At 40.5% G+C, this 18497-nt stretch overlaps 1 protein-coding gene across 4 annotated transcripts in view; it reads right to left on the bottom strand.

Moving 5' to 3' along the window:
* Positions 1-18497, bottom strand: part of RFTN1 (raftlin, lipid raft linker 1) — a 101306-nt gene that overhangs the window by 74158 nt on the left and 8651 nt on the right. For all 4 annotated transcript variants that reach the window (XM_026103766.2, XM_064506235.1, XM_026103765.2 and 1 more), the window contains exon 2: positions 13542-13697. In XM_026103766.2, coding sequence (XP_025959551.2) covers positions 13542-13686 — 145 coding nt within the window. In that variant the 5' untranslated portion in view covers positions 13687-13697. The remainder of the gene's footprint in view (positions 1-13541; positions 13698-18497) is intronic.

Raw genomic sequence — 18497 nt, 5'->3', positions numbered from 1 at the left:
ATGACAGCATTTTAAGGTTTAAGGTAACCTTTCACTGTTCAGTAATGAAACAAGTATGACACACTGAAGGTCCACTTTTCACGGCGTTTTCTGATTTAAAAAAAAACATGAATATATACATATTTGTATATATAAATATATATATATATATGCGCACACACAGACACACAGAGAAATGGGAGCCGACTTCCCCAGCACAACACCACGTGACTGCCCGTGCACAATACTATAGGTCTTATTCAGGCAGAGCTCAATAGGAGTTCTGTCAGAATGACAGCCATACTCCTTATAATGTTTCATTTATATTAACACAGTAAAAAGGCAACATCTCATGACATGACTATGGAATCACTAAGTATAATACTGAGTACTGATAATTGTGTAACTCTGTCAGCATGATTCTGTGCAGTGTGCAGGCCTATATGGTGTGGATATACATATTTCATAGTTAAGGTTATTTAATTACATGGCTTTGCATAGAACAAAGGTCAGATGTGAATACTGAGACACAAGCAGCCTGTCTTCCTAAAGACATGCTTTTTCTTCGTTGATCTTAACGACCTTACCCAGAAACTGGCTCTGGCTCAAAGCAACCCTTAGCTGCAATTTAAGAAACACAGAAATAGTATTACGCTGTGTGTGCCCTGCTCTTCTACTCTTCCATGGGCACCTCATGATGTATCTACATTAGCACTTCAGATCAAAGCAGAGGAACACTTTGGAAGCTTTTGATCCCCTGATCATCTCCACTAACCTTATGCTGTCTTAATCTCTGGAGTGATCTTGGTGCACATACACTAGTTCTTCTCAGATGGAACCAACACACACCAGTGTGCTCCAACCTCCAGTATGTGCAAAGGGTTCAGACAGATGTTTGGGCCATACTGCCACCACATCACTAAAACAACCTTTGTCTGCTGTCCTGCCCCCTCTTTTCTATTGCACATCCTCGCTGCCAGAGACCATGATTACAACCTAATTGAGTGTACTGGTTTTCTAAATAGAGTTAGTGTTAAGGTGGAGGGAAGGTGGTGGTAGTGAAGCATGTGGTGGAACAAGAGCATGAAATGTCAGGTTTGCAGAAAAGCAACGCATATCACCAGTCTGACCACAAAAATTGTACCTTTACAAGCAATTTCTTGGGGCCATCAGCTGTGGGAGAAACCTACATAGCAACTAGCTATGCCAGGAAACACCCACCTGTTTCCCACCATGCATGACTGCCCACCTCTGTCCTGAAAACCAAGTAAGCAGAGCATATCACGTGTCACACCGAGCCAGCCCTCTTAGGCTTCCAAGCACAGAGAGATACAACGGTGAGGCCCTTCCCCTGTCCAAACACAGGGGGTGTTGGCTGATGTCACAGCAATGGCCCCGCGCACAATGCTGGGATCTCCAGGTCCAAGACCTTCAGCAACATGGGTCCAGGCCAGGGCGGCTTCCACTTCCCTAGAACACATGGCGATAGGTAGCTGAGGTGGTCGGAGCAATGCCCTTCCCTTCCTTCTGCACATGTTGGCACTCATGAAAAGTCACCTGTCCACCCACCATCTAACGGCAGCAGCAGCAGCACAATCCCACTTCTGGGACTGTTCCTGGCTGTGTGCGTCCCTCTGCAGAGAGCCCACAGCACAGAGTACTCATTTCGTATATGTGGGGGGTGGGGTTCACAGAAAGGATGTCAGATACAGATTTGCTTTTATTTCCCATTTCTGCATGCAGCCTGAAGACAGGGGATCAGGTGCAGTCATGTGTCCCACAGAGGAGGAGGAGCAGGGAGGAGGGGGAGGAGGAGGAGGAGGAGGTGGAGGAGGAGTACAGCAAGGGGGGCTCTGTCACAAATGCTTCTCATGTCCTCCCCATAACTGGGGTACAGTGCTAGATGCTCAACTCAGGCTGCACTGACCAGTTTTCACTACAGTTAAGCCCCTGAGAGCGTTAGCTCACAGGAGAATGTTTCTGTTGTGGGTGGTATTTGCACCCCATCACCTTTTTTCCTATCTTTGTCTCTGTCCCAAAAGTTCCAGATCCCACTTCTCCCTCACTTACTCTTCACTTCCCTGAAACTTTTGGGACACGTTTACCTTTTCTGAGAATAAAGCTGGTGGAGGTGCTGCTTGAACTCCTTTGCTGATCCATTGCTGTTTAGCTGCAGGTATGCCTTCCACTAAACTCTGAGAGGAAAAGCCTAAAGCTACATGCCTCCCAAGCTCCCACGCTCTGGGGTGCAGCAAGGTTGCTGTAGCGGGGAGCTTGGGCTAGAGATGTTTATGGCTCCTCATGAGGCCGACAGGTATCTTGGCTGCTGTGTGTCCTGTGGTAAAGAGGGAGGAGGTAGTTTCTAGGATTGAAGGATTCTGGCTGTGAAGACCCTCTGGGGCAGGTACCTGAGCTGCTGAGTGCTGACAGCCCATCAGGTAGCTGGCAGGGCATGGTCCCCCTCTGAATGGGGTGCTTCAGCCAAAAGCCTAGAACAGGACAGATAGGCCGTTTTTTCTGCAAGCTAAAAGGAAAGTGGGGAGGGGACAGATGCTTCACGGGGAGAGGTGAATGTTTGCTTATTGAGAATAGTGGGTAGTTGCGTACTGCAGATCAGCCTGTGTTTCCTCCCTCACCTAAAAGTCTCTCTCCCCCAAGCCAGCGAAGCAGAAGGACAGGCTTTATCACTCTTCCCTTTGCCCATTCCCCCGCCCTGCTCCATTCTCAGGAGAACAGAGCACAAGCAGATCCATCCTAACCCCTCCCTTCTCCTTTATGGCGTGTTGCTGCCACTTTTCAGCTACACTTTTCCTTAGTAAATAACTCAGTCCCAAGTCTGTAAGATTTCCTGAGGGCTATTGAGACAGCAGTCAAAGGTACCTCCCAATAGGAAGAAAAGGTCAAAAAAGGCATAGAGGGTCAAGGAAGACGCAAAATAACTACGCTGACTTAAAAGGGATATGGGGTCAAATGCCACCAGGAGGGAAGAACGAGAAGGTGCTAAACAGATCATACAGGTATTGACAGTCTATTGATTTTTATTCACTGCATGACACGTATCATATTGCAAAAGGAATGAACCACAGTTTCCCTTGGCACTTTGCCCCCTTTCTGTACACTCACCTCTGCTGTGCCTCTCTGCAAACACACTGTTTGGAACAGTGCTTGGAGGATGGCCTTGGAGACCTTGATCATGACAACAGCAGCTTTGGCCCTGCCAAAATGCTTAGCCACAGACCAACAGGCATTGTACTCATGAGGCTCCACACTGGGCAACGGCTCTTGAGAGTAGGTTTGGGCTCCCAAAATTTAATCCAGTAATGGCACATGGCAGCTGCTTGTAACTGAATTGTGTTCCTCCACATCTACAAGTCCTAACCCACCACACTGTCCTTGGTGCAAAGGACCAAGCACCAGCCCCATCAGTCCAACCTCATCTCCCAAACACACAGCTCCCAGTGGACCAAGGGCAAAGCAGTCACAGCAGAGAAAACTCAAGAAAGTCAAGCATAGGCCATGTCTTCCTCCTGAGACAAAAGGTTATGCAGGAGAGAGGGAGTCAGTTCATCTGGCATGTGCTCACACAGCAGCTGCCACAGCTGCAGGAGGAAGGCCACCATTCCCTCCCCAGCTCCACCTTTGCTCGGCCAGCGACAAAACAAAGTCAGAAGAGTTAGGCAGTAGGCTCAACTGTGAGATGTGTGAACAAGCAGGAACAGAAACAAACCAGGAACAGGGGCAGGAACAGAATTTAAGCTTGCTTTCACATGTGAAGTCTTCATATAGGTGCTGGTGGCAGAGGCAATGTTGTCATCTGCATGAGACAGATATTAGGGCAAAATGGCACCTCCTAGAGTGGTCCACAGAAGAAGGGCTTGCAGGCCAGAAAGCAAAGGGTTGTCAGATACCTTTCCTTCAGTCTGTTTTGAGCCACATGTAGTAGGATGTTCATTTACAGGAGCACACTAACTCTAGTCCAAAGTAAAACCCTCAAAAAGCATTTAGTTTAAGTGTAGACTCCTCAGAAACAACTGCTCCAACCTATCAGTCTGCTCCTCTTGCACTTGCTTAAGACGCGCAGAGCCCAAAATCAATACTAGACACCACTGGGCCCTTGGGTCTGACCCAGCAAGACAGTTACAGGTTACGTTGTGTAAAATAGCTAAACATCCACATTGTTTCCATCACAATGGAGATTCTTTATTCTTCATCTAGGAAGACCAGAAAAATAAATGCAAACAGAAAAATCCCATACAACCAAGTTACATTTGCCTGGAGGGTTCTTCTCAGTACAATAAAAAGAAAAAGTGACTTCTCACAGTCAAGAGCAGCAAACATCAGCAATTTCTGCTTTCTCTCAAAGGGGGTATCTCCACTTAGGATTAACCAGTTTTAAACCTCACATTCATATGGCTACATTCGTATGAGATTTTAGCCAAATAACAACTCCTATTTACAAAGTAAATGATTAAGAACTCCTTCATTAAAATTAAAACATCTCATGTAACATCTTTTATCTGGCTGATGTCAAGGAATTTGTAGTAACAAGTCATAAAAAGATTAAACAAATTACCACAGTGATTCTTCCCAACCACTTCTTTTCCATAATAAAGCCATCAGGCATTTATTATTTAAAGTTACAAGCATGTGATCTGATCTTGTTTCAATTAAACACAGGGGAGGTCTTGTTTCATGAAAAACAGGATTGGACCTCTCTGGCTTGAAGAATTTCATCATTCCATCAGAAATGCCTGTCTACCAGCCTTGCAGACTGCCAAATCTTGCTCCTTGGCTTTTGAACGGCATCAGGAGGATGAAAACCACATGAAGATTCAAAAAATGTGCAAAGTCAGAGGCAAAAGAAAAGACAAGGGCACTCACAGAGATCATGTGTGATTCCTGAGCTGCTGATAGGATTGAAAAGTTTCTTAGAAGCTCAGAACTCTTTTTAGAGAGATTTTAACTACTTTTGCATGATGTTGAGAGGGAATTGCAAGTAACATTCATTTATGTGAGATATACGGCACGCATCTGTTGTAAGAATTCAATAACTACACTAAAAAGAAGTGTCAGCCATCACAGTAGATACAATCAACAATTAAATGGCAAAAATGACTCTTACAGCTACCCACTCTTCAGTCTAAGAATGGAAAGTTAATGAAAAGTTAACACAAACATGACTTTCAGCACCCATATTTCTTCACAGCATCAAACGTACATGTATAGGCATAATCTTGCAGATGTTCCTTCCCTCCCTCATCCATTTTTCATTTGCCCACACCCATTGCCCAATGACTTATGAGGAGTCTGTGCAGAAAAAGCAGCTATTACATTGCTAGATGTATTTGGGGTGAGATTCCATATAAGCAGCTAAAAGAAATGTTTACTTCCACTGGAAATTAGATCTCCTAAGTACTTTCTAAAGTAATGCAGCCATATGTGTTCAGGTTCTTTTTACCTTCGATTTGCCACGAGCCAGACAGATTCCCACAGTCAGAACTTTACAAGCCCCTTAGAGGTCCATGTCCACAGATCACAACTTGGAAATACTGCTCCAAAACAGATCATATTTGCGCTCTTTGTCATATTTAAAATTTCTAATTCATATTGTACCTAAGCTTCCATCTAGCCTACAAAATACAACTATTCTTATACAAAATCGCTGTGCCACAGTGCAGCTGGGCCTTGAAGAGACAGGAAACATGAGTAATTATTTTTGTTCTTAATTTCAAAGTATTTGAACATTATGAGAAGGTACAGCTTTTACACAGGTATGTAACCGTTAGGATATGGGATAGAAAACTGAAGTCATAATACTGACCAACTTGCTTTAGATTCAGTGAGGAGGATATGGGATAGAAAACTTAAGTCATAATACTGACCAACTTGCTTTAGATTCAGTGAGGAGGGTGCTTTTAAGGCCACGATCTAGCAGCTAGAGCACTAGGCGGGAACAGGCCCTATTCCTAGTTCTGTTACAGTCATTGTATGACATAGATAGATATCTTAGTATTTTCTGTTGTGGCACAATTAAGTGCAACCATAATGCAAAACCTAACAGATCGGATGTTCATATCCTTATGAATTACCCATCTGAATAATCTAAATCTGTATACAAAATATACGTGTATATACAGCACATATACATTCTCTCTCCTGTATGTATATGCACATCTGTATCTGTACATCAATAACATGTGTGCAGAATCTACCATAACAAAGATCCATATACAATATACAATCATCACAGAAAGCAAAGCTTCTATTTAGAAGCTAGAATATACCTTGTAGAATTTACTCAAGCTATGCATTCTTAAATAAAAAACAACCATGGTAAAGAAGTCTAAACTATTTCTGTCAATTCCTTAAAGCAATTACATTTATGATGTAATTTACTGCTTTTATTAAACTACTAACATATGGAATGCCCCTTTTATGTCAAATTCCAAGTTTCCCAAGATGCACAAGTAAGTTTTATAAATTGCTATAATTTGAATATTTCATTTTGCCGTGACTTAGAGTGGCAAGTACTGAACAATTACATATTACCACAGACTGCTTGGAGAAGCTACAATTCATTTGAAACAAAATACTAGCATTAAAGAAGCTGAAAATTTAATTTTTTCATGGTCGCATTGATGCAGAGGACTGAAGCTTAGATCCAGCAAATGCCTTACGCTGATTCTTTTTTATCACATGCATATTTTCATGTGCATATCATCAAACTGAGTTGAACAGGATAGTCACATGGATGAAGCTGAAACTTTGGCGAAGCCTTAGCAGAATCTGAGCTTAAAAGCAATACTGCATTTATTCTGAGACAAGACATAAAGCATAGAGATATCACACAAGTAATCCATAGCCCTCTTCTACTCATCATCTTACTGTTCTCAGTCTGTTACGTAACAATCTCCTCTGAAGCAATGTTTATAAAAAGTATTTTTTAGTCTGTATTATACACAGTCTATGTCCAATCTGGTTCAAGCTATCACTGCTCTGATAACCTAATAGCATTTCCCATGCTAACTTCATTTCATTGCTCCTGAGGACCAAATGGTGGTAACAAACCTGGTCAATTGGAAGCACAAAAGTAGAAGGCTGATTTCATTTATGTTCCTCTGCTTACAAAAGGAAAGCAGGAAATTAAATAACTTCAACAACGGGAAAACAATTGCTTTTACTAGTCTTAAATCAAATAAGAACACCTGCAAATGCAGGGTTGTAGGCCTTGTTCTTTTTTTTTCCCCAGACATACAGCCACTTGCTCAGAGAGAGGGTGGGTTTTTTTTCTTAATGAATGGTGAAAGGAAACAGAAGGCAGAAGCCAGGCACAAATAACTACTTAATGTAATATAAAAATTACTGGTAGGAAGAGATGGTAATCACTGAAGTCAACAACAAATACTACCTTCTGTAGCAAACAGAATTCCCTTTTAAAAGAGTGCATACAAATCCTATGGAAAAACGCTTTCTCTATCCCCAACTTGAAAGCTTCTCAGTGCATGACATTTGCAAGTTACAAACAGATTCCTTCTTTTCCCTCTCCAACAGAGTTTTCATGATAAATTAAACCCCAGTCTACACATAACTGAAATTTAATTCTAATTTAATATTTCCATATTGAAATGCTTAACTTTCAATTTTAATACAAAAATATGCCATTTTATAAAAATTCATTTACACATTATTTGTGTTTCTATTAGGAAAAAGCAATAAAGTCAAACAAATGTCCAGCCATATCAATTGTAATAAAGCTGTAACAAATGCTTTTTGAGCAGTATAACTGGGCACAAAAGATGATTGTATAGTATCTATAAGGTCATCAGAACTTTAAAGATAAGTACACAGACAAGTCAATTGCAAAAATAATACATATGTATGTATGTATCTCAAGCAAATGCCTCAATTCAGAACGGACCTATGCATGCACCAGATTTGGGACACTGGAAGGATTTTGGGCTTGTAATGCAGTCCTTAGATGACAACACTTACGCAAAACATACAGGAGAAGTGTTGAAATGTAGCTAATGACTTCACTTCTTCTAATAATTTTTGTCATTTTGATCTTTTTCGCTAAAAAGAGGCAAATTCTTGACAATAGGGATAAAAAACATACTCCTTGTATTCATATTATGACTTAAGAACTTCTTTGGGTCATGAGAAGTATTGTTATTTTTCATTTTGTCACTCAAAACATCTGGATTTTAGTGGTTTTATAGCACAAACGGCTTGTTCAAAATATAGCCTTTCCCCATTTAGAAAAAATTTATACCCCCATTTCATTCTCATCACATGGCTAGCATATGTTTCACGCCAACTTTATTCAAGGCCAAAACCTGTCGTAACTCATCAGGGCAATGAATTACAATAGGAATGTAAAGTGAAGCAAAAAGGTTCCAATCAACTCAGTAAAAAACTCCACACCAGGCTAGGAAGGAGGGGAGTGATAAATAAATATCAGATTCCCTGTTGCTCTCAGACAGTCATCATAACTGAAAAGAGGTGGAAGAAAAGAAATAAAAGACAAAGAAGAGGCAGAGCTCACTTTTCCTACCATCTGTCGTTCCAAGGGAAGCTTTCCAAAATAGGTGAATCAGATCAAAACACAGCAGGAATGCAGAGTATTTATACATTCCTCTTTTAAAAAAATAACAAAGTAAAACCCACCAGAAGAAACTGGCTGAAAACAGAGAGCAATCTGACAGGGGACTAGATTATACAGGGACAACTGAGCCTGACTAAAGGAATAAGCTTTATAAGGTGACAGTGAGGTAAGGGCAGCTGGGGAGCTGGATGGGGACCCAGGAGTGAAGCTACATGCTATGGTCAGGGCGACCTAACAGCTCACTACTGCCAAAAGGGGGAAGATCCTACCCTTGCTCTGCCCTACTGTTACAAGACAACCCTGAGAAGCTCAGAAAGAATGTTTGAAGTAGGTAGATTTGGATAACTTCTATCTTAGATAGAATTTGCTTAGCACGAGTAGCCGCACACTTGCTTAGCATAAGTAGCTAAATTTGCTGAAGCCTTAGGCCACGCTCCCAGTTCGTTAAGAAAAGGTCTCAGAGCTGGTGCAGGCTGGAAAGATAAGGGAGGTACAAGCAGTCTGCATTCCTGTGCCCCACTCTCCGAAAGGGAGGATGCCAAGGCTGAGAAATAAGGCCTGTTTGGGCGCCAAGACCTTGGGAAGTAAAAAGCTTCCTCTCACTGTTAAAACAGTGATGATTAAGGGGTCTGGATTATGTCTTCTTCCTCAGGGCCTTGGAAGATAACACCTACTGACCCAGCTGGGGCAGTGTTAATTAATTGATCAGGACCTTGAGAAGCAGGGGTGGGACCCAGGGAAATGTGAAGAAATCATTAACCAATCAGTGTAAAAGAGGAAGGAAGTCACAAATATGGCAAATTTGATTGTATAAATGCTACCTGAAAAGTTGGGGGGGGGTGTGCTTGATTTGTGGAAAATCACCAAGCACCCAGGCTTGTGCAACTCTGAAATAAATAAACAAATGTCTCTCCTGAGTGTGTAATTATTGGCTCATTGCACACCGGGCAACGAATCCGCTTTTCGGACAACACTACCTCAAGCATTTTGTTGACCCATCAATGAGCCGTCCATGTCAGAAATGGATTAATGCCTTCTTGCCAAGTAAAAATTGTGCTGATTTCATCGATTTAGTTCAAGTGTAGTCTGGCATGATTTCACCTGAGGGAAAGCAGCAGCCCATAAGCTTTGGACAGTGCAGAAGCCTAAAGAGCAGAGCAGAGCATGATACTGTCAAGGGACAATATCCAAGACAGACTGTGATTTCTTGGAGGAGGTCCCCTTAGCAGAAACAAGAAAAAAAGGCCTATAAACAGACATTATAGGGCCAAGAACAGAAAAATAAGGCACCCACCTAAGGCTTTGAAATGCCTTAGCAAAGTGTTCTTTATTGCTCAAGTGCTAATCCACAATAGATGATAACCCTTTGTTACTATCAATTACCCACTTGCTCACGCAGTAAAGGTCAGCTTGGCAGACTTAAGGGTTTTAATTCTGAAGAACAATACAGATATCAGTATTCACAGCACACAATGGAAATGGAGAAGTTCTTCACAGACTGCTTTCCTTAAAAGCTTAGGAAATCTTTCTGCAAACACTCTACATTCAAGTATGTCAAGCCTGTAACACTGGGAAATGTCAGAATGAAGGTTACACTTGCAACCTTAATTCAGTCTTTTGCACGCATGCATTATTTATACAGTACTTAAATAAGTGATCAAACACTGTATTTTCTATTGGACATCTGCCTCAATCAATGCACAGCAAGGCTTGAGTTTGGGAATGAATAAAAATTTTTAATAGAGGAACATATTTCCTGTAGGTTCCTTCAGCTATGTAAGTCAGAAGGTAAACACTCACCAAGGACAGCAAGGAAAAGTAACTTACTGGCTAAGACAGGAGAGAAATGACCAGAAGGACTGAATTATATACTTGCTTTGGACAGAGTGATGCTAAGGGAACAGGTTCATAAGATGTTGTGAGCTGATTTAATGGAGGTCCCATTTCTTTTCCTGGATGCACACTCCCATCACTTGCACCAGCTCAAGCATTTTTCAGACCCTTCCAGAAGACGCTGACCTGGCAGAGGATAACCAAACAAAAAGACTGCATAGTCTTCTGCCAGATTCATGAGTCAAACCACTTCATAGAGCTGGTACAAGGTAGAGGGTAGCACTGCATGGTTGATGCGGGGAGCAAGACCTCCCCACTTACAGCAGCAGCAAACTGTTACGTTCATTTAGCTGCCTGTGAAACTGCAGTTTAAAACACACACAACATTTCAGAAGTGATCTCGGGTTTTCTGGACATCAGACTTGCGAATACAGGTTCCAAACTGCAAATGTGATCAATGAGAGATGCTGGTGGAATACATGAAATAACACTAAGTACTTGAAAAACTTCTGTCAGTAATCTGCCTGTGTATTAGCTCCCTATTTGCAAAATGGAGATAATCACATCCTTCCCACCATAAGATTAAACGCTTGTGAGAGATACAGATATCAGAGCAGCAAACACTGTAGAAAAGCCTCAGAGAAAATGAATAACTGTCTTCAGACCCAGGCTCAGCAGTGTTCTAAGTAAGGCCTAGAATAAGGATATAATAAAGTACTATGCAGCCACTCATAATTTAGCATAGCTTATTCTAAAAATTAAAAACTGAAGCAGACAATGTGTGGAAAAGATGTCAGGATATACATGCACAAAAAGGACTACAGCAGATTCACAGAAGACAGACTTCACAATCTAGATAAAGCTCTTCTTACACAGCTGTGAGCATTTCATTTTTAAAAAGGGAATACACAGCAGGAATGTCTGAACTCACAGGCATTTGTCAGACACTCATCATTAACTGCGGTTATCCTGTAGAGGTTACTTTTGAACTAATAGATAAATGAACCAGAGATGCTGTTAGCAGAGTTCTCGCCATTGAGGAAAAACCTGAAACACCAAACCGCTATGCACCAGGTCGCGAGGCTCCGTACAGCCAACGACGGCAATAGGGAGGGAGGGAGCTGTACACCAGGAGCTGCTCCGCTGCCACATGCTGAGAGCACGTGGAGTCGTGGGTGATACTACGGAGAAAGAGCAGGAACAGCAGCTCCATCCCATCCTCGCCTGTCTACCCACTGGCATCTTCAGAGAGCAGAGTGACAGGGCGCAATGTGCCAGAGCAGAAGCCACAACTCAGCGGGAGCTGAGTAGCTTATACTCTTCAGCAAGCCAAAGCATTCGATAAAAGTACCTCTCTCCTCATGGTCATCTTAAAACCACACCTTCTAAAACTGTGACAGAACAACCCAGGACTAGAAAGAACAACTTAGGAGGACGCTTTACAACAAACCGATCCATTTAAATAGGTATTGGGTTTTATTTCTTGCTCTGTGCCAGACATGCTCTGTGCCTGAGGCAAGCCACATTGCTAGTGTGTGTACTGGTTCCCCATCCATATAGTGACAGAGATACATATTTCCTGAGGTATTAGAAGAATACACATAGTAAAGCTTCTAGTAAAGAGGCATTCAGATAGAACTGTGATGAGCCATGACAGAAAAGTCTATACATATATTAATTCATATTCACTATATGAAGTCTTATATACACTAATTCCACAATGTGCCATACATTGCAGTAAAATGTGCCATACATCGCAGTAAAAGTTGTCAATCTATAAAACTACACAAACGAAATTTCTCAGAACTCAAATATCTCAGTTTGAAAGCAAAATAAATAAATGTAGAAACAACTGCAATACATAAACAGGAAAAACAAAATAATTCTTCTCCGACTGTTTGGTACTTTCAGTAACTGCAATGCATCCCAGTCAGTACGGCACCAAATGGAACGATCCAAGGGTAAGGAAGAGAGGCACAAAAAGAAGTCTGCAAAGGTAACATTTCTCAGCTCCCACATTACCAGTAGGTTCAACCACCTATTCCAAACTTTTTCCAAATGCAAGCCCACTTGCAGCAAACTTTAAAGAACAACAAAGTCCTATGACTCTGGGCTGAACACACACAACTGCACAGTGAGGGGCCTCATAGCAAACAAGCTACTATCACCTCTTAGCCTTACACACAGAGGGACCTACTGCTCCAGCTCCTCCTTTGACCCAGCCTGCAAAAGCAGAGAAGCAGCAGCACACTGCAGGGCAGAAGCACAGAGCTACACCTGGCATCCTGCCAACTAGCTATAGCAGCTTTTGGTACTGTGTTGTTTTATATATAGCAAGAAGCAGGTCCCAGCCTTCTGCCCAAGCTACAGATTTCCAAATGGTGTGAGGAGTAGTTGCCTGTAGAACAGGCTAATCTTGAAGTGAAGGAGGGCACAGGCGATGGTGTGAGCAATACTGGCAGAGCTGCTCGACGTCAATCAGGGAGGAAAGAAATGGAGTATCTAGGGATAGTCATATGAATTAAAACAAACCATTTCAGGTATCAAAAAAAACAGAAAAAAAATGCATGAGACTGGACTTTTCCCCCTTTGACATTTTAAGTCTTCAGCATCTCACATTTTCCTGCTTCCACCCACATGGATGCACCTATAAGTATTTGTAACCACATAAGAATCACTTAAGGTAGATTAGCAAAACTGAAAACATTGTCTTTATCCTCTCAAAACAGTCCTGAGGGGGCACAGGGAGTAAAAAGGGAAGAAGAAAAAAAGAGCAGTAAAGTATATAACCTGCCAGACCTGAATCACTTTACCATATGAAACCTGGATAAAATGTAAATAAAGACAAACCAACACACATCCTTAGAGCAAAAAACCAATCATGAATAAAAAGAAACTACAACCTGAGCAGCTATAAATAGATATTAAGTTAAAAATTTACAGAAAATTCTGAATAAGAGCTTTGCATGCAAGTATTATGATTGACCAGAAGACATTTACTTAAAAAACTAGAACATTTTAAAAACTTAACTATTACACATGCTATTCTATTTAAAGCCATTATGAAGCATTTAATTGTTAGTTTAGGGAGAAAATAATCCATAGAAAAATACCGTGTACTTACTATCATTTAGTGTCGTGAAGTCCAGGAATCGATACTCATAGCAAACGTCTATCTTGGTTTCTACCTGGGGCCTCTTCAAAGTTGAATAGATATTACCAGGTCGTTTTTCATCCTGCTTTTCTAGCTTGTTCAATCCACAACCCATTTCAGCAGCTCCTGATAAAAAGAGGCAGACGAAAGAGGGGGGAGGAAAAAAAAATTCATTTCATTTTTTTGTTTTCACTTTTGCTTTATTAATATCCGTTTTCATGCACTATAATATCATATTAAGGTGATTTTTAGTTTTTAAATACAAACTACATACAAACTATATGAGATGGTAGATTTTGAATAGATGCCAAGATACTGATTGAAATATTTACCACTCGCATCAACCCTCAGACAGGGCATTATTTTACCGGAAAAGTGACAGTTTAATGCACGAATTTTGCATCTTTTCAAATGTGTGCAATAATATACTCTGGAAGACATATTCCATTATAAAAAGCATCAGAAAATGCAAAATAACGTTGCTAATATACGGGTTGACAACTTAATAACAATTTTTTTAATATGCAGTTACTATGAGAGCATATCGTACTATCTTTTTACCTTTATAACATTCAAATTAATATTTAGATTTGTAATTCAGTGGAGAAAGTAGTTTTGTAAAGACACATTTAGCAAAGTACCTTACTTCCTTCCATCCCACTTTTCCAGGGAAGCCAGAGGAAGCAAGGGCACTTTGCAGAAGCCATCTTTAGAGCAGAGAAAGAGGCATATGCTCACAGAACTGGACTAAATAAATCCAGTTCTCTTTAATAAGCAGCCAGTCTACAATATTTTAAATAATTACTCCTAACAACTATTTCTGCCATATGCCAAATGTTTCCCAATACCCTCCAGATTATGGCTTATTGGATTGCAACTGCCAGCATGAAGAAATGGAAGAAGTGCTGGGTGAAAATACTCCGGTGATCTAGGAAGCGAGCAGTGTCCCACGCTACAGAGGAAGCCAAATCCTCTCCTTCCCCTCAACGACGCTTGTCAGACTGCGGCAAGGGGGAATTATTCCAACCAACAGTTAGTATAAGAAGATAGAGACCCACCAGCTAGGGAACGGAGGGGGTTTTATTACAACCCGCTGAACAACCTGTCTCTGCCTACAAAAGAGCAGCTAACGCTTCGGGAAGGAGAGGGAGATGCAGAACACCAGTGACGAAGGGAGGCTCCTGCAGGCCACCCCGCATGCTCTGCAGCCACCCCGGACGATTTGTTTTTTATCCCCCTCTCATATTAACTTGTAAAGTCATTTCATGAAGAGTTACCATGTCCCCCCCATGTTCTGCTGGGATAAATACGCTCTGTGCTGCACGCAAGACGGAAGCTCCCGTAACCACCCCAGCGACTCCCGTTTGCCTTGTTCCTGCTTTCATATCTCTGCTTGAACACAGCTGAGCACATGCTCTAGATGAGATCTTACCAATACCCATTAAAATAGCATTAATGCTTCCCTGTCTCTGCTGAAAGTTACTTGTCTAGTGCCCCTAAAAATCATACTACCTTTTGTCAGAGCTGTAGAACACTGACAGTTTACTGTCATCTTACCATTAGCCAAAGCACCTATTTTTATCTATTTCCTTCCACAGCACCCAATCAAGCAGTTCCCAGTCTATGAGACGTCTTTGCTCAATACCCATAACTTTGCTCTATTTCTTTTCATTTCTACTACTCTGTAAAAAATTCATCCAATTCCTCCCACATCGTGGAGCTTGAATCCTTTTCAGTATTAGCAATGTCAGCCTCCCAACCTGGTATTAGCTGCAGGTTCTGCCAGCGCATACCTACGCCTTACACCAAAGTCATTAGTAATGATACGAAAATAGGACTGACCAACAGATCAAACCTTAAAAAACTACCATAGTAAACAAGCATTGATTCAAACAGAACCTGGAAGCAGAAAGAGCATTTGCTAAAAAGCCCCATAGCTTCAGTACGAACATATCCAGAAAAATGGATGATATATCATGTGTTCCCAAACTTTAAATATTTTGGGATTCATCCAACAGAAAACAACCTTCTCTGCTTATTTTGGCAGAAAAGCAAAAACTACATTATTTTAACAATTTCTATAAATGAAAACTAGATTTGTTGGGGGTTTTCTTGACTTTGTAAATTTAAGGTTAAAAATCCTCAGGACGTTCTTCTATTTCCAAAAAAACCACAAACAAACAAACAAAAACTGCTATTATTTTTTGTAATTGCAGCTACTATCACTAAGTAAAACAAGGACTATTCTTTCATATACACAGCAACTTCTTTCTTCTGCCTGTTCAGCTACATCCCTTCACAATACAAGGTTATCAGTCCAATATGATGTGTAAAAATGTGCCTAATTTAAGATACCAAGAGTATTTTCGTAGACTGTAATGGAACACCTCTAGCAGAACACATCTGCTTCAATATCGTGTTGGATATGGAACTAAGATAGCAATAAATATTAGCAAGTGAATCAAATTTCTTGTTTCAGTGATAGCCCGCTAATTCTTATACATAATAAATGTACAGTATGGCATTATGAAAGGAAAAAAATTCCATTTCAGAGGTCATTAAGCAGCAGTGTCTGCAACCCTTAGTTAGACAGAGTCTGCAATGTGCAGGACTCTGCAGACGGATGGCTGCAGAAGGAGACCTTGGGGACCTTACAAGAAGCTATGAAAAGCTGTATTTCATATCCCAGAGAGTTTTGCATTCTTTCCTAAACTGGGGTGAAAGTGCTGGAAAACACAAACCTCTGCTTTTCCAACAGCTGCAATGAACACTTTCCTGTGCTGTTCTTTCAAATATTTCCTCAGCACACTTGAGAAATCTGGTCCACCCTCGTGCCTGTTCTGGTAATGATCTCTGAAGACGATGCCAATACTCAAGTCATTTGCTGTGGAGACACCTGCCCGTTTGGGATAGGACTGAATCCATACAACTTTTCACATGAATGAACTAAGTAAATGCTGACCAGAAGACAAGATTTTCACCTTCTGCAACTTGCCTAAAACTTCAAATAGCATCTTAGAACATACATATTTCATCCCCTTCTTCCAAAAACTATGTTTCTTTAACTTTGGATGATTATATTTATGTGACTAAAGCACGCATGAGTAAAAAAACACCTCTTCATAGGAAGAGAAATGAGATATCACTAGGAAAAAAACAAGTTTCACAACAGCACAATCTTTTCGACAGTAATTATGATTCAAGTGCTGCAACAGTAGAAAATAAATCTTAGGAAATAAAATTTCTAATTTAATACAGAAGTCTAAGTATTAAAAAAAAACAGAAATGTATAAATGGAGAATATTTAAAGTTTCCTGTGACGTACTGATGATGTACAACTAGTTGTCACTGAACCACCAAATTCTGTCCAATCTTATCTCACAATCTTCCTTTGGGGACATCTTGATTTCTCACTTTTCAAAAATGTTTCAACATTAGTTACTGTCCTCTTCCTTCCTTTCATTTGCAGCAGCCAAATTTACTTCTGCTCAGAGACTTTTCATCCTCAAGTCTGAATAGAAAAACTCCTTGGCTGTTAAGTTAGAAATCTAGATGTCAACAGGACATTATTCACCTTCCTACATTTTCTACATTTCTACAATTTCCTAAATTTTCTACATTTGAGTTAAAGAGTGCTGTAAGAAATATTTCATCATTGATGCTTTCCAAGTAATGTACACTGACTTCAGCCCTCTTTTTCAGAACATACATTGCTTTGATATAAGGGACGCTTTATAGCTACTGTACCATATACATTTATCTCGGCTTTCTATGTCCTCATGTGTATTCTCCTATTGCTTTTATTAGTATTAAAGCAAAATTTGATCACTGAATGTTTACTTTTTAGTACAGCAAATTAGAAAGTAATTCTTTTTCTACTTTTCAAAAACATTGAAAAATGGTCAAATATTTTTGTTTCTGCAGTAGATTCTCAAACTTTTTCATTATGAATGTAAAAATCAACCCATTAATTCTGCACTTACAAGAAATTCCTTGAGTGAGAGAAACAGCAAAATCTAATGAAGAATATTAACCATTAAAATGAAGACTTGGCTATGGGCTTTTACAAATACACATGCTGAGAAGACTAATTCAGTCTGCAAGCTCATTTTTTGCTTAGATTACAAATTAATCCTAAGTGCGTTCTATGATCTCACTAATCTCTAAAATCGTTCTTGTGTTCATCCACACTATAGAAGTGGAACTGAAACCCAGATCTGACAGTATATTTGTTAGTCTGTACCTAATTTTAATTTTGCAAAGCTTCAAAAATGGAAGCTATGATGAACTGCATAACAACAGCAAAGTCTACAGTTGATTAATTCTTAAATGTGTCTTCTGAATGACAGCAAAGGCCCCCACTGGAGTTTGGAGGACAACAGCTTGCTTCTGCAAACTGAGAGTTCAAAAAGGCAAATGCAGGTTTTGTACATCTTGGGTGAGAGCCCAAAGTTGTAAGCCACAGCCACAGCCTCTTTTGCCTCCTCCTCCCCATTACTGTTCCTGACGGTGTACTGTGGGAGTAGAGTAGCTCTGGGGAGTGTCTGGAGGAACAGAAGAGAAACTTATTCCAGCAGAGCAAGTAACCTACACCTGATCGTTCTTTCTCAAAGTTTTATTGAAACAGGTACCATCTTTTGCCATTAAAAGTGTTGTTATTGAAAAACTGCAACAAATTCTAAGAGAAAAGCAAGAGAAAAAAAACCCAGTATTTCCCTTTTCAAGCACCTCTGTGATCCATGAAAACAAGTGTATCTTGAACGAAAGGCAGGAATTTTTACAGCTTTATCTGAGAGCTGCAAAGTTTTCAACTCATCATCTCTGAACCTAAGTTTCATTAAAATATTTTCTGCAGTTTCGGTTGGCTGTCTCACTTTGCAAAAGAACTTGTGTTCAAAACAGATGAAATACGAGTCCAAAATTAGC

The sequence above is a fragment of the Dromaius novaehollandiae genome, chromosome 2 (assembly GCF_036370855.1).
Source record: "Dromaius novaehollandiae isolate bDroNov1 chromosome 2, bDroNov1.hap1, whole genome shotgun sequence".
Lineage (NCBI taxonomy): Eukaryota > Metazoa > Chordata > Aves > Casuariiformes > Dromaiidae > Dromaius > Dromaius novaehollandiae.
Note: the sequence above shows the minus strand (reverse complement) of the source record. Positions and strands in the feature narration are given on the sequence as shown.